The 14,990-nt window shown below is 36.3% G+C and overlaps 1 protein-coding gene across 1 annotated transcript in view; it reads left to right on the forward strand.

Moving 5' to 3' along the window:
- The window catches only part of LOC106054054 (acylamino-acid-releasing enzyme-like), a 68,694-nt gene that overhangs the window by 44,931 nt on the left and 8,773 nt on the right, over nucleotides 1-14,990 (forward strand). The window contains exons 19-21 of the mRNA XM_056025485.1: nucleotides 9,151-9,261; nucleotides 9,710-9,758; nucleotides 9,916-9,946. Coding sequence (XP_055881460.1) covers nucleotides 9,151-9,261; nucleotides 9,710-9,758; nucleotides 9,916-9,946 — 191 coding nt within the window. The remainder of the gene's footprint in view (nucleotides 1-9,150; nucleotides 9,262-9,709; nucleotides 9,759-9,915; nucleotides 9,947-14,990) is intronic.

The following is a 14,990-nucleotide window of genomic DNA, read 5'->3' on the forward strand; positions in this document are numbered from 1 at the left end:
ATCTGGCCTAATCTGCGCAGCTGCAGATAAAGACCCTTGCAGAGCTGACTTATGTGTGGGTCGAAAGATAGTGTTGAGTTGAAGAAAACTCCAAGATTCCGCACTACATGGACATAAGGAAGCTGGCAGTTCGTGATAAAAAGAGAATCTGTGCTTTCAACTTTTGAGACGTTGTTCTGAGTACCAATCTTAATTATTTCTGTCTTATCTTCGTTCATCTTGAGCTTATTTTCAACCATCCAATTGCTCACCCTTGCAACGGTACTACTGATTTTCTCTGCCAGATGCGACACCTCTGAGGGGACTGAGGAATCGTATAACTGTGAATCATCGGCAAAGAAATGGTATAGGCTGCCGGTTGGCCGTATGACACCGCTGTGGATATGTATACATAGTGAACAGTACTGGGCCTAGAACTGATCCCTGGGGTACTCCGTACTTCAAGAGTAAGCTTGTTGATTCTGTTCCGTTAACAACGACACTTTGGGTGCTAGCTATTAAGCTATTATTCATATTAAGGCTAGCTGACAAAATGGCTGAAAATTGTATCATAGTTGTGAAGAAGGAAACAGAGTACTTGAACATTTAAATCCAATTTTCTGATGTTTAATATATCCATATTTTGTTTAAAATTATATATTTTTTAAATGTATGGACCCAGTTTAAGGGTGAAGTCCTGTCTTGAACTTTCGTAAATCTGGTTGCTTACAAATAAATTTGCAAACAAGTTTTTCTAAATGATCTACAACATAATATCCATTCCAAAGAGGGTTGGAGTCAGGATACATCCTTGTTTTACTCTGCCATTTATGTTCATGATTTCAGAGCAACCTCCATTAAACTACAGTACCCATCATGTTTTGTTAGAAAGAAGCCATTACTTTTAATAACTTAGGTGGACAACCTATTTTATGCAAAACTTTAAAAGAGGCTATCTCTGCTGACTAGATGGAAGGCTTCAGTCAGGCCAATAAACACAAGGTACCCTTTCTTCTCCGCACTTTTCCTGCAGCTGACGGGGAGAAACTATATAAGGTTTGTGTATTAAGCACACTACTGTATGACTGTGAGCCATAGACCACTTAGGCACAGCAAAGGGGAAATTATGTTCATTTGACATGTGCTGCTTCCAGAAGATGCTGAAAATCAAAAGACATCTAACACTGAGATAATTACTCAAACAGGTCTTTCCAGTATCTTTATCATCCTCAGAACTGGCTTATTGGTCATGTCATGCAGATGAATGCATCCCAAAACTTATCCTTTATGAACAAATTATGATGGGCTCAAGTAAAATTGGTCATCCACATCTCTGATATGTGGATGTAATCAAATGGGAGCTCAAAGCAGTGAATATGATGTTAGCTACTTGGAAGACAGCACTATGTGGAGAGAGATGGTGAAAAAGAAAGCTATACACAGAAAGAAAGCATTGGCTTCAGCTCTGGAAGAAAAATTTGCCAAATAAAAGCAAATGGCACCGATACCTTTGTTATATGTGGACCGGAATGTCTATCCAGAATAGGTCTCTACAGTCACATGAAAAAGTAATCTATCAGATAAACCATATTCGTTCTACTACCAGGATTCATCTTGCCGTGGTGCGACAGCATGAGTGCCTCAATGACCCTCAGAGCTATACCGGAGGGAGCTCATCACTTCCTGGAAGGTACTACCCAGCCGGACAGGTCTGTTAGAAACGAGGCCAGACAAAAGGTGCATCCCCCTCCCCGGGACACAGGGTTTGTGCGATAGGCTAACAACCTGTCCATGGAAAAAAATAGTGTTATAGAAACCAGAACAAAAACTCAAACACTAAACATTGTCAGAGGCGAAAGTAGAGCTCCACAGAGACTTATAAAGCTGTGCAGGGAAAGTCGAACGAATTCTGTGAGGCTGACCACTCTACTTAAACCAATGCAAAAGAAACACTTCCTTATTCAGAAGGCAGCATTTAACTTGGGAACATGGAATGTCCATACTTTACTAGAACTAGGTAGATGTGCACAAGTTGCCAAGGAAATGGCCAACTACAAACAACAGATCCTGGGAATGAGTGAAGTTCGATGGAACACATTCGGTGAAACAAGACTGCAATCAGGAGAAACCCTTCTCTTCTCTGGAAAGGAAAAAGAAGATGACTTACATGAAAATGGTGTAGCACTACTACTAAAAACTAAGCTCTCAAAAGTTTTTTAGAATGGGAACCAGTTTCAGAACGAATAATAAGAGCCAAATTTTTGTCTAAGTTCAAAAATGTTCACATCATTATGTGCTATGTTCCCACCAACCTTGCAAGTGATACTGACAAAAATACATTTTATGACCAACTGCAAAGTATAGTTGACGAGATGTTTTGATCGTCATGGGAGACTTGAATGCCAAAGTAGGAAGTGACAACAGAGAGAGAGAGAGAGAGAAAAGTATGGGCACCCATGGACTTGGCACCATAAATGAAAATGGAGAAATGTTTGCAGACTTCTGCACATTTAATGAATTAGTCATAGGAGGCAGCATTTTCCCCCACAAAAAATGCCACAAAGTGACATGGGTTTCACTAGACAATAAAACAGAGAATCAAATCGACCACGGTACCATACGACGGAACTGGAGAAGCACATTACTAGATGTACGAAATAGAAGAGGAGCAGATATTGGCTCAGACCACCACCTAGTTGTTGCCAAAATAAAAATGAAGCTGGCCAGCAATAAAACAGAAAGAATCAAAAGGAAAAGATTTGACCTAGACAAGCTCCACAACACCCAGATTAAAAATGAATTCCAATTATCCCTTCAAAATAGATTTGCTGTGCTACAACTAGATTAGGCCGAACAAAGCGTTGATTAATCTTGGCAAAATTTCAAAGAAATTATTACTGAAACAAGCAATGAAGTACTAAGCCTTAACCCTAAGAGGAAAAAACAGTGTATTAGTGATCAGGCATAGACATTAATCGAAGGGAAAAAATGTGCTAAACAGGCAGTTAACCTAGCAAAAACAAGAAACCACAAGCAACAATCAAAACAAGACTACCAAGCAGTTTCACAAAAAGTCACCAAAATGCTCAGACAAGTCAAACGATCATTTTACAATAATCAGGCAGAAGAAGCAGCAGGTAAAGGAGATATAAAACAACTGTACAAAATCACCAAACTTCTCAGTACCAAAAAGGCTAATTGCAATGTTCCAGTCCGAGACAAACACAGAAAACTACTCTCTTCAATAAATGAACAGCTTGAAAGATGGAAAGAATATTTTCAAGAAGTGCTCAATAGACCTAAACCATGAAATCCACCAGATCTTAATGCAGGACCAACACTAGACATAAACATGGAAGAAATAACAAAAGAAGAAATAAGGAATGCACTCAAACAAATGAAGACAGGTAAAGCGGCTGGAATTGACAACATACCACCCCAAGTCCTAAAAGAAAGAGGAAGTGAAATAGTTGACCAAATGCACAAACTATTCAACAAAATTTGGTTAACAGAAACACATACAGGTGAGTGGATAGCTTGCTAATAAAAATACCAAAGAGTGGAGATCTATCACAATGTGAGAAATGGCGAGGCATCACTTTGCTGTCAGTACCAAGCAAGATTTTCAGCAGAATCCTATTAAACAGAAGAAAGGGAGCATGTGATGAACACCTAAGGGAAGAACAGGCCGGATTCAGAAAAGGGAGATCTTGTGCTGACCAAATAGCTACACTCTAAATAATTGTAGAACAATTTGTCGAATGGCAATCTCCTCTCTATGGAACATTTGTCGACTTTGAAAAAGCTTTTGATAGTTTCGACAGAGAATCTATCTGGACTGTAATGAGACATTACGGGATCCCCAATAAAATAATAACCATAATCAAGAACCTTTATGATGGTTTCACCTGCCAAGTAACCCACTGTGGCAGAATTTCCAGTCACAACAGGAGTCAAACAGGGATGTCTTCTTTCACCACTCCTGTTCCTACTCTAACGCAGGTAAAGGAATCCAATGGACTCTCACACAAAAGCTGGAAGATCTGGAATTCGATGATGACTTTTCCTTATTATCACACAGATTACAGGATATGCAAGAAAAGGTCACAGCTTTAAGCGAAGTAGGAAAAGTGGGGGCCCGGGGGGGGGGATTTTGTAAATTCTCCCCCCACCCTAGCTATGCCACTGAGCGCCGTATAAATCTAGCGCGCCAGACATTTACACAGCTGAAACCAACCTGGAAATCTCACATCTCAAACAAGACTAAACTAAGAATCTTTAACTCTAATGTCAAGGCTGTCCTACTGTATGGTTCTGAAACATGGAGAACAACTGAAGCAACAACAACAAAAAATACAGACCTTCATCAACAGATGCCTGAGAAATATCCTAAAAATACACTGGTATGACAAAGTAGAAAACACCAAACTGTGGGAGATGAGTGGTCAGAAAAATATAGAAGTGCAGATCTTAGAGAGGAAGTGGAGATGGATTGGTCACACCCTTAGAAAAGATACCAGCAACAGAGCTAGGCAGGCCTTAGAGTGGAACCCCCAGGGAACAAGATGCAGAGGAAGACCAAAAAAAAGAACATGGCGACGCAGTGTACTTGAAGAAGCCGAGAGGACCGGGAAGAGCTGGGAAACCATCAAAAAACTAGCGAGAGACCGTGGAGGGTGGCGTGTTTTTGTCGAGGCCCTATGTTCCACGAGGAACTCAAAGGAGTGATGATGATGACCAGGGTTCATAGCGCTCCTAAAAAATGAAAAGTCTCCTAAAAATCTCCTAAAAATTTTCTTAACTCTCCTAAAATTTTTATCCATAATTTAAAAAAAATATATAATTTTGCTTATTTCTTGCTAAAAATGTGAGGGGAAAAACAACAGCGTAACTAGGCATTCTGATCGTTAATGAGCTGACCAGTGACGCGTCTACACCGCCTTTCCCCCACTCGTGAATTGTGACCTCGTGATTGAAGATAGCCTTGGCTCAAGCAAGAAGGAATAAGCTTTTCACCTGGCAGTATTTTTCTGAAGGCAGCGTAGAAATGGTTGTTTCTTTTCATTGTTACCATTGAAGACGCGCTAAATCTCGTCTGTAGTGACTATTGTCTATAATTAGAGCCTAACCAGCCCAATTTATTTGTAGGCTACACCGCTCCGGGACCTCCCTCACCTAAAATCTTCTTGTAAGAGCTTAGTCTGTGACATCGCGTGGAAAGTCCGTAAATCATCCAGCTAGATTTAGATCTAAGTTAGATCTAGTGAAGAGAATTCGCATCTAACGTGAAAACATCCGTAAATTTTAGTAATGATCTCGATACTTCTAATGTCTAGAATTACGCGAAATCACTAGAATCTAGAGAAGATAATTCGCACACCGTCGTGAAAAGCCTGCAAATGCTGCCTGCCTTAGATGTAGAGTCTTGAATAGTCTAGATCTACGGTATATTCAGTGAAGATAATTCGCACATCGCCTTGAAAAGTCCGTGAATTTTAGTGGCTTAGATCTAGACTCCAGATATACGGTATATTCATTATTCAGTGAAGATAATTCGCACACCGCCTTGAAAAGTCCGTGAATTTTAGTGGCTTAGATCTAAACTCCAGATATACGGTATATTCATTATTCAGTGAAGATAATTTGCACACCGCCGTGAAAAGCCTGCAAATTTTAGTGGCTTAGATCTAAAGTCTAGATTTACGGTAGTGGCTTAGATCTAAAGTCTAGATTTACGGTAGTTGCTTAGATCTAATGTCTAGATTTACGGTAGATTGAGTGAAGATAATTCGCACACAGCCGTGAAAAATCCGCGAATTTTAGTGACTTAGATCTAGAGTCTAGATCTTTGTAGATTTAACGCATGCAGCTGTGAAATTTCGGTTGTAAAAGCCAGGGAAGAAATTGTGCTTGAAAAAAACAAAACGCTAATAGGTCTAATACCCCCCTCCCCCAAATCCAAAAAGCCATTAATTAGTAAGCAAAAAAAGGTCAACTAAACATACAAATAGGCCTGTATATATTACAGGCTCTGTTGATGAGGAGCATTTAAGCACAATTAATAAAAGAATAAAACATTATTACCTCAAATGCACACCATGACTAGTACAGGAGTGGGCAACATTTTTTCATCAAGGGCCGCATTTTAAAAAAAAAAAAAAAAAATTGGGGATGTGGGGCTGCACATATACATATTATATGTATATATGTGTACTTACAACTTAGAAAAAAACAATAACTAACTATGTATACTATCTTTTAATTCACATATGTACTGTAATATAGGCCTACGGTACATTTACTTAACTTTTTTTACACTCCCTATTGAAAATTTTTAAACTACAACAAGAGTTAGCCATTTCTTAAATTAATTTTACTAATAATCTCTTCATAGTGGCCTCCAACATCATAACTTTTCACCACAATGGCTTTGTCTGAACAAAATGTGGGAAAATATGCAGGTCGCAACTGGGTTTGCAAAGTCATGTGAAACACTGTACTTATCCTTATATCTTCGGAATTGAAGACATTGCTATTATAGTTGTTCTCAATATGAAGTATTTAACTGTTTACACTCATGTATAATGTTCCTGAACTGTGGAACTAGCTTACTGGTTGTTATTTTCTTGACTGCTTACACTTGTTTATTTTCAATCATATTTTCAAAGATGTATGTGGACCCTAATAATGTGAAATTTTAGCAGCTATTTTTTTTAAGTTTGGAAATGCAGTTTCTAGAAACATAAAACTCCTGTGGAAGAACTGACTTGAACTTCTCTTTCAGGTCATAATTTGCTTGAAGGTATGTCCTCTGGAGTTGAATCAGCTTCTATACTAATTGGTGAACTGATGATATTGAAAACAGTTTCTAAGTTCTTGACTTCTTAAAATTTGCTTTCAAATTCTACAATCAAAGAATAAGTCTTGTACTTTTCAACCCCTTTGCTAGAAATAGTTTCACATTTCAGCAAATGACAAAACCTGTCTTTACCAGGCAAGCAAGCCTGGAGAAATGGGATGACTTTGTTTGAAAAGATTTAACATGCACATACATTTCATGTGCAAATAACCAATTGCGATAGTGTTGATGGCAAACATGAAGTCTATCTTTCACTCTTCATTAGAAATATTAGTTACAAAGTCACAGGAACAAAACAATTTCTTCCTTGAGATCTCAAATTTTTCTCATTACCTTGAACATGCTAAGCTAGCAGATAATACTGTAGTACCGAACATGGGAATGATATGTTTCCAAATATTCAAGTAGTTTTCTGAATTGCCTGTGGTCAAGATTCCTATCTCTGATAAGTTTGAGCTCTTAGATAATTGGGTTATTAACATGTTTGATATTCAGTGCAGCTTTTCACGAACTTTCCAGTCTAGAGGTAAGAGTTTATGGTTGGGATATTGTTCTTTATTTTATTAAGAAAGCTTTGTGTTTTTCTCAGTCAAAGCTAAGACACCATGTTGTTAAACTGGCCATCTTGTTCCATGCAAACCAGTTCTTCATAGTATTGAATAAATACTGGCCTTAGTTTGTGTCTTGACAAAATGTTTCGACATATTTCAATTACAAAAATCCTTTACTTTAAACTTATTAGAATGACATATAAAGACAATGTTTCTTTAGCCTCTTCATTATAAGAATCAGAAATTTCAATAATTTAAATAGATATTTAAAATCATTTATTTTTTAGTATACATGCATTATAATTTTACACATTTTGTGGGCATTTATAATGTTTGTGGGTGTCTGCTCTGGCAGGCCGCATGTGGCCCACGGTCTGTAATTTGCCCACCCCTGCTCTAGTATCTATAAGATACACATAGGAACTAAAAATGTACATTTCCAACACAGAGAAGGCATGAAGGCATCTCTAAGAATGTTTTTATGGAAAAAAATGGAATAGCCACCATTCTTTACTAATGTTTTTTACCATGTTCTTTACTAATTCTTTGGAAAAAAATGATTGTTTGAGGTTTTTGGATGACAGTCATGTTGTTACTTGATTAAAAGATAACTTTCATTACATTTTCTGTGGACATACAACAGCTGATGAGATTGTTTCTGTTCTGGGTGGGATGTCGGCAAGATATTTATTATTTTCACAAATCAAGTAACAATAATTGATTTGATAAATGCATAGTTTTGTGTATGTTCTACAATGTATCACACAAATGGGCAGGACACACACACACACATATAGGGCCTATATATATATATGTGTGTGTGTATATATATATATGTATATATATTTCTATATATATATATAATATACCTGTATACATCATACATTTCATCCTTAAAAAAAAACTCATAAAATTTCGTCATGGAAAAGTGCTACTAACCCTGACTGCTGAAGGAGGCCAAAATAATGTATAGCTACCCAGCATCAAACTATAATTTTAAAAAAGTTCTCACTAATTTCCTGTCAACATTTGAAGAACTTATTCAGTGTGTGTTCTGATGTGTGATATTGACTGACTGCACTTGAACGAAATCATCACAAAAATTTAACACAGTCATAGAACTGCCTCCTGTATTGCACAAGCCCATTAGTGAGATGATCATCACTTGCCCAGTCTTGTCAAGTTCCCCTTTCAGACCTTATTGAGCAGATGATGTAAAGGTCATCTGTTTCTGTGGCCTACGGTTAACAAGGTTGTCATGTGGCCAACACCACGACCAACCGCATTTACTTTTCCCTAACTAATGTCAGGTACCCATTAGAGCTGGGTGGACTCAGAGGCGCTCGAAGAGATGCCGAAATAAAAAATCCCAGTCTTCACCAGGATTGGAACCCCGAACCCCAGTCTGCCCTCATGTATTTTTCTGTTATTGTGGTGTTTTTTTTTTGTTTTTTTTTTAATTGTTGCATTGAAATGTGCTGTCAAAAGATTACTTGCTGACTTGCTTTCCATCCTCTCTAAGTGGCTTATTTTTCGTATTCACTCTCAAATTCTTTGGTCCAGGTAAATGGAATTTCAGTCAGAATAAAGAAAAACATTTTCATGGGATTTGTTTCAGTGCTTTAGGATTTGAGCTGAATTAGCAGCTGATCAGATTAACTGGTGTTTCAATTAATGGAATTTGACTATATTTATATTAATATGTTAGTCTTGTTTTAATTTTGATCCCACTTATCTTATTTTGTTCCCTATTTTTTTCAGGGTGCCTTATTAGAGATTAGTAATAAAAACCTCATTGATGATAAAAGCATATTTAAATTTGGTGGTTCACATGGAGGATTTCTCACCATTCATATGATTGGTCAATATCCTGTAAGTTACTTAACTATACATATGGTGTGCCAAAAATTCCTGCACATAGGCTACAGTTGTATAAATACACATAAGATGATTAAGGAATTGTAATTTAATGCTGTAGATACAAGTCACACACTTAAGCACATGTTTCAATAATAACCTATAAAGTTATTCTCAAGATTTTATTTTACAGCTAAGTGCACATGAAATTTGTTTCAACTCAAAGATTACTTTAACATTAATTATCTAATTGTGTCATTACATCAACATATATATCTTGGTCCTAGTAACTTTCAATTAACTAAAAATTCATGATTAGACAAAACCCTTAATGTTGATACATGTATATGTTGCTATTTAAATAGTAGGCTACCTGTTTTATTGTTGTGAAAATATTTCTATCATTTGCTAGCGTGATGAGAATAAATTGATAATGATTACATTAGCTGCTTTTACTTTTTAGGATACATTCAGAGCTGCAGCTACAAGAAATCCTGTTGTTAACCTTACATGTAAGTGTCTAAACAAGTTTTAGTTAATATAGAACATCTTCTCTTCAGACAGGCATTTAAATTTACTTTAACCTGGGTTTGTAAACAAAAAACAAATTATAGTTTTTGCATTATCTTTTAGAAAATAATAGTGTCCTAAATTTTTTTATGTTAACAGCATTGGTTTCAACATCAGATATTCCTGATTGGTAAGTAATATACAATTTTTTTTTTCTAAAATGATACATAAATGTAAGGAAAAGAACATTTTTTTTGTATTTTTAGTATCACTAATTCAAATACATTTTTAAACAAGATTATGTGATGTGCTTGTTCAGACTGTCTTGAGGTCTTGTCTTTCTATCTCTTGTCTTTTTTCTTCTTTCTGTCTCTCTATCTCTTGTCTTTGACATTCTTCTTGTCTCTCTATCTCTTGTCTTTGACGTTCTTTCTGTCTCTCTATCTCTTGTCTTTGACGCTCTTCTTGTCTCTCTATCTCTTGTCTTTTTTCTTCTTTCTGTCTCTCTATCTCTTGTCTTTTTTCTTCTTTCTGTCTCTCTATCTCTTGTCTTTTTTCTTCTTTCTGTCTCTCTATCTCTTGTCTTTTTTCTTCTTTCTGTCTCTCTATCTCTTGTCTTTTTTCTTCTTTCTGTCTCTCTATCTCTTGTCTTTTTTCTTCTTTCTGTCTCTCTATCTCTTGTCTTTTTTCTTCTTTCTGTCTCTCTATCTCTTGTCTTTTTTCTTCTTTCTGTCTCTCTATCTCTTGTCTTTGACGTTCTTCTTGTCTCTCTATCTCTTGTCTTTGACGTTCTTCTTGTCTCTCTATCTCTTGTCTTTTTTCTTCTTTCTGTCTCTCTATCTCTTGTCTTTGATGTTCTTCTTGTCTCTCTATCTCTTGTCTTTTTTCTTCTTTCTGTCTCTCTATCTCTTGTCTTTTTTCTTCTTTCTGTCTCTCTATCTCTTGTCTTTGACGTTCTTCTTGTCTCTCTATCTCTTCTTTTTCCTTTCTTATTTTATCTTGACGTTCCATTTCTTCCCTCACAACTTGCTGTACATAAGCTGCCAAGTCCTTTCCTTTTAACTCCATGGCCTTTCCATCCCCCATAGCTGTTTCCTTAACCTCCTTAAGGTCCACATATGATGATGTAGCCATTGTATTATATTTTCACCCCAAATGTATATATATTTTTACTTAGCCTATATTGGTTATGGCTATACTTCAAACTTATTTTATATTTAAGTTTTTACACACTTTTATACAAGTTTTAAGTGTTATATGTTTCTATAGATTCAGTAAATGTGTAAATCTAGTCTGAGTTATATTCAAATCTGTATCACACAAATTTAAATTTCGTATATTATAGTAGGCCTATATATAATAGTACCATTTAGATCTACAGTTACCAAGAGCACTATGACTATGAGTATGAATAACTATGATCAATTTTAAATTTGATGTGACTGAAGCCTGAAGTGCTAGAGTCTAGAGTAGATAGATCTAATCCAGAAATTATGGTTTTATTTAACCATATGAAATAAATATGTTCATACAATATGTCAAATATATCTTTAATAAGATATTATATATATATCTAGAATGTACTACCTTCATTCATCTTTGAAATTAATATCCAAAATTAGAGTCTAGATCAGTAGATGTACAAACGAAAGGTAAAAAAATTTGTAGATCTAAAATTAGCCAGACGACAATGTTTGACTACTATGCCAGTTTCGGCATTATTCTCATGGCAAAATCATATTTGATTTTAACCGCTCAAACTAAAAATGTATTTTAGTCTGATTCACAATAAAAGAATCTTACCTGCACTTTTTATCATTAAGTGAAAAAATAACAGATCTAATTACATTAATAAAAATAAAAAATATAATATAATATACACAAATGAAATAATTAAATGAGACTATCGCTGTGGGTTGGGATATGACAATATGGCACACATTGATAACGTCACGAAGTAAACAGGCAACAACGGATATGACGCTTACACATACAAAAACAATCACTATCCTAAACGTATAATATAGCTTTTCATCTAAATTACGTCTTTCCCCGGCGGTTTAAGGCACACCACCTGATTTTACTCAGGCTAATGTACCAAATTTAGACAAAATCTATTTCTAAGGGCAATCTAAACATATAATAATAAGAAAAATGGCACTTAGCTTCGATAAGAAAGATCCCTATGCTTGGATTCCCGAATATGATTTAGATCTACAGCAAATTCCACTGCCTCTCTTCCAGTTCCGACTCTGTTCTCCGGTGCTACCAGTGGATACAATCCGTGTCGAGTATCCCACGTAATGCCTCAGATGTCTTGATATGCCACATCAAAATGTTTCAGTTTCTTAGACAACTGTTGATGACCGTATGTGTAGTTACGACAACTTTGTGTAAACAGTTACTGGCGAATAGGTTAACGGTTCTCCTGGCGATGACTTGATTTGCGTAGACGACTACTGACAAATAACAGTCTCTTGACGGCAACTTGATCTGGGTGACTGACGAATAACGAATTTCTTGACGATGACTTGATCTGGGCGGGCGAATAACGACTTTCTTGACGATGACTTGATCTGGCCTGACGAATAATGACTTTCTTGACGATGACTTGATGTGGGCTGATGAATAACGATTCTCTAAAATAGTTCACTGCTTCTGCTGCTAATCCGGTAGTACGACGAAGTTTGCTGCTGTATGCTGCTTCACTAGACCAAAATGTCCGTAATGTCCAATGTAAACTAGGTGAGACCAAGGTCACCTCCGACGACATTCCGTTATACGATTAAAGGTTTTCACAACAAATAAGTGGATGTAGCTGTTTCCACAACTTCAATACTAACAAGTCTAGATATGGTCTAGACCAATGTATAATAAATAGATCAATGTTCAGCAACGACAAATACGAATTCACTAACCTTCCAAAGGTTAAATGCAGTGACCGTTATACTAGTGGCAAGCAACCGGTTCAATTAGCAAACTGCTCCACAAGAATCTCTCAAAGGGTAAGACAGAGCGATTTAGTTAGCTAACAAACTTGTAGTACTCACAATACTTCTGACAGCGGGCAAACTGTCCTTCTCAAAACTGACGAGGTAAAACTTGATATGACTATGTGGCTCCTATGACTGTTTTCGCAAGCGAAGAAAAAATATGTCCAACAGGTTTACTGACAATCTCTCACCCGTTACGAATGAACGGTTCCTCTGTCTTCAGGTCGATTCAGCATACGAAGATCAGGCATTGATAATATACTCGTTGAGTAGACCAGACGTTGAGATGATCACTGTACTGTCCTGACGAAGGTCACCCTGAGTTAACGGCTTGTTGAACGTACGATCGAGCAGGCGACGACTGCATGTAAAACTGACGATCTAGCTTGAAACAAAGTCACTCTGTGATGATGCTGTGTTCAGCCGTACTCCGATGAAACTTTATATCTTCGAGTGCACGACCCTCACCTGAGAAAACGTTCAGCTTCGAGGTCCTGTTCAAGGTTCGGCTTCGAGGTTTGGGGTCGCCACTGTGATGTTGCTTGTTCAGACTGTCTTGAGGTCAACTATAGATGACTGTTGAATTTCAACCAATTACTCTGCAAGCGTTTGAGTTTTATTGTTCGGGTGTATTCAATGTAGTTGATCAACAATACAGAATAAACAAGGCAATTGATTTAACGAGTAAAGAGATGTGATCAACACTGATGAACAATTTAACATATATTTAATATAAGAAAAGGCCACAGTAAAAGTCTCTGTCAACTAAACACGTCTTTACCCAAGAGAATTCTATCGCTAACTGATTTTCCGGTCTCTAACCCCAAATATCCCAAACATCACTAGTCCCATTCAATATGCGTCTTCTATGGTGCGTCACTAAATAACTAATCTATAAATAAGGTGTCTAACAATTACAAAGAGAGTTTGTGTTATCACACAAACTCAGAGGCGACCCCGTCAGAGTCGGATCCGCCTATTCACAAGGAATATTCAAGACGATATTTAATTTCTATTGTCAAAATTAATGATGTTTCAAAGATTCATTTGCCTCTGTTTTACATGTTTCAGATGTTTGAATTTTTAAAATAATTAACTTCTCGCTGGACAACGGAGGATGGCGGCGAGCAGGGTATAACCCTGCCTGGTCATGCAATTTGCCTGCTGGACTATCGTTTAGATTTATCGATGGTCCCTGGTTCAAACCCTGCCCGCTCTCATCCCCCATCGTCCTGCTGGAGGTTTGGACTAGGAAGTAAACTATATTCAACTCTGAAGGAACATCCAAAACATTAAAACAAACAAACCATAACCATTTCAGCACGCTAACCGCTGGATGCCATTGCTCTTAACTTAATAACTAACTGGTTACAAACTAATAGCCTATTATTGATAAAGAGATATATTACACATTACGGCATGTCATCTCTACCGGATATGTAAAATATGTCAGACGAGCGATTTTAGATAGTCTAATCTTTCAGCATTGATATATCGTGCTTGTACTTCGATGTCTCAGCATGGCTATCAACAGAGCTATTGGCATTTTCATTTAAACAGAACTAGAGCTACATAAACTAATATTATTAAACTTCTGATTTAGCACTCTTAAGTTAAGATCTTTATCTACTAGATCTAGATCTATAATATAAATTTGAAATAATTTAGATGTAATTTAGAATAGAATTATGAAAAAAAAAATCCTTGATAATCTATTAATAGACTGAATGCAACATTAAATTTAAAATAGTAGATTAGTTTCAGTATATTATAGCATTGCAATATTGATCTAGAATCTAGACGTTTGGAAATCAAAATCTACACTTTAAGTCTAGAAATTGAAATTCTATATCTTGATCTAGTCTGTATCAGTATCAGTCTAAACTAGACCTAGAAATTCTAGATCTAGACTCTACAATGATTTTAATTAGAATATAAATCCAGATCTAGTTTAAAAAATCTAGATACACTGCAAAAAAAATTCTAGATCTAGTAAAATCTAGTTTAAAAAATCTAGATTAGATCTAAATCTAGCTATCATAATGAGGTTTAATAAACATTAGTCATTACCATAATGAGTTCTTAGCATTTTATTTGAAGAATTCATTCCATATGATTATGTCAAAGGAAAAAATCCACTACGTCACACGGCCTAGTTAGACTAAAAATGTCTTCATCAATACAAGCCAGTTATCGAGGGTTCATAGACATTGGTGCACCGAGTTTTTTTTAGCATTACAT

The sequence above is a fragment of the Biomphalaria glabrata genome, chromosome 4 (genome assembly GCF_947242115.1).
Source record: "Biomphalaria glabrata chromosome 4, xgBioGlab47.1, whole genome shotgun sequence".
Taxonomy (NCBI): Eukaryota; Metazoa; Mollusca; class Gastropoda; family Planorbidae; genus Biomphalaria; species Biomphalaria glabrata.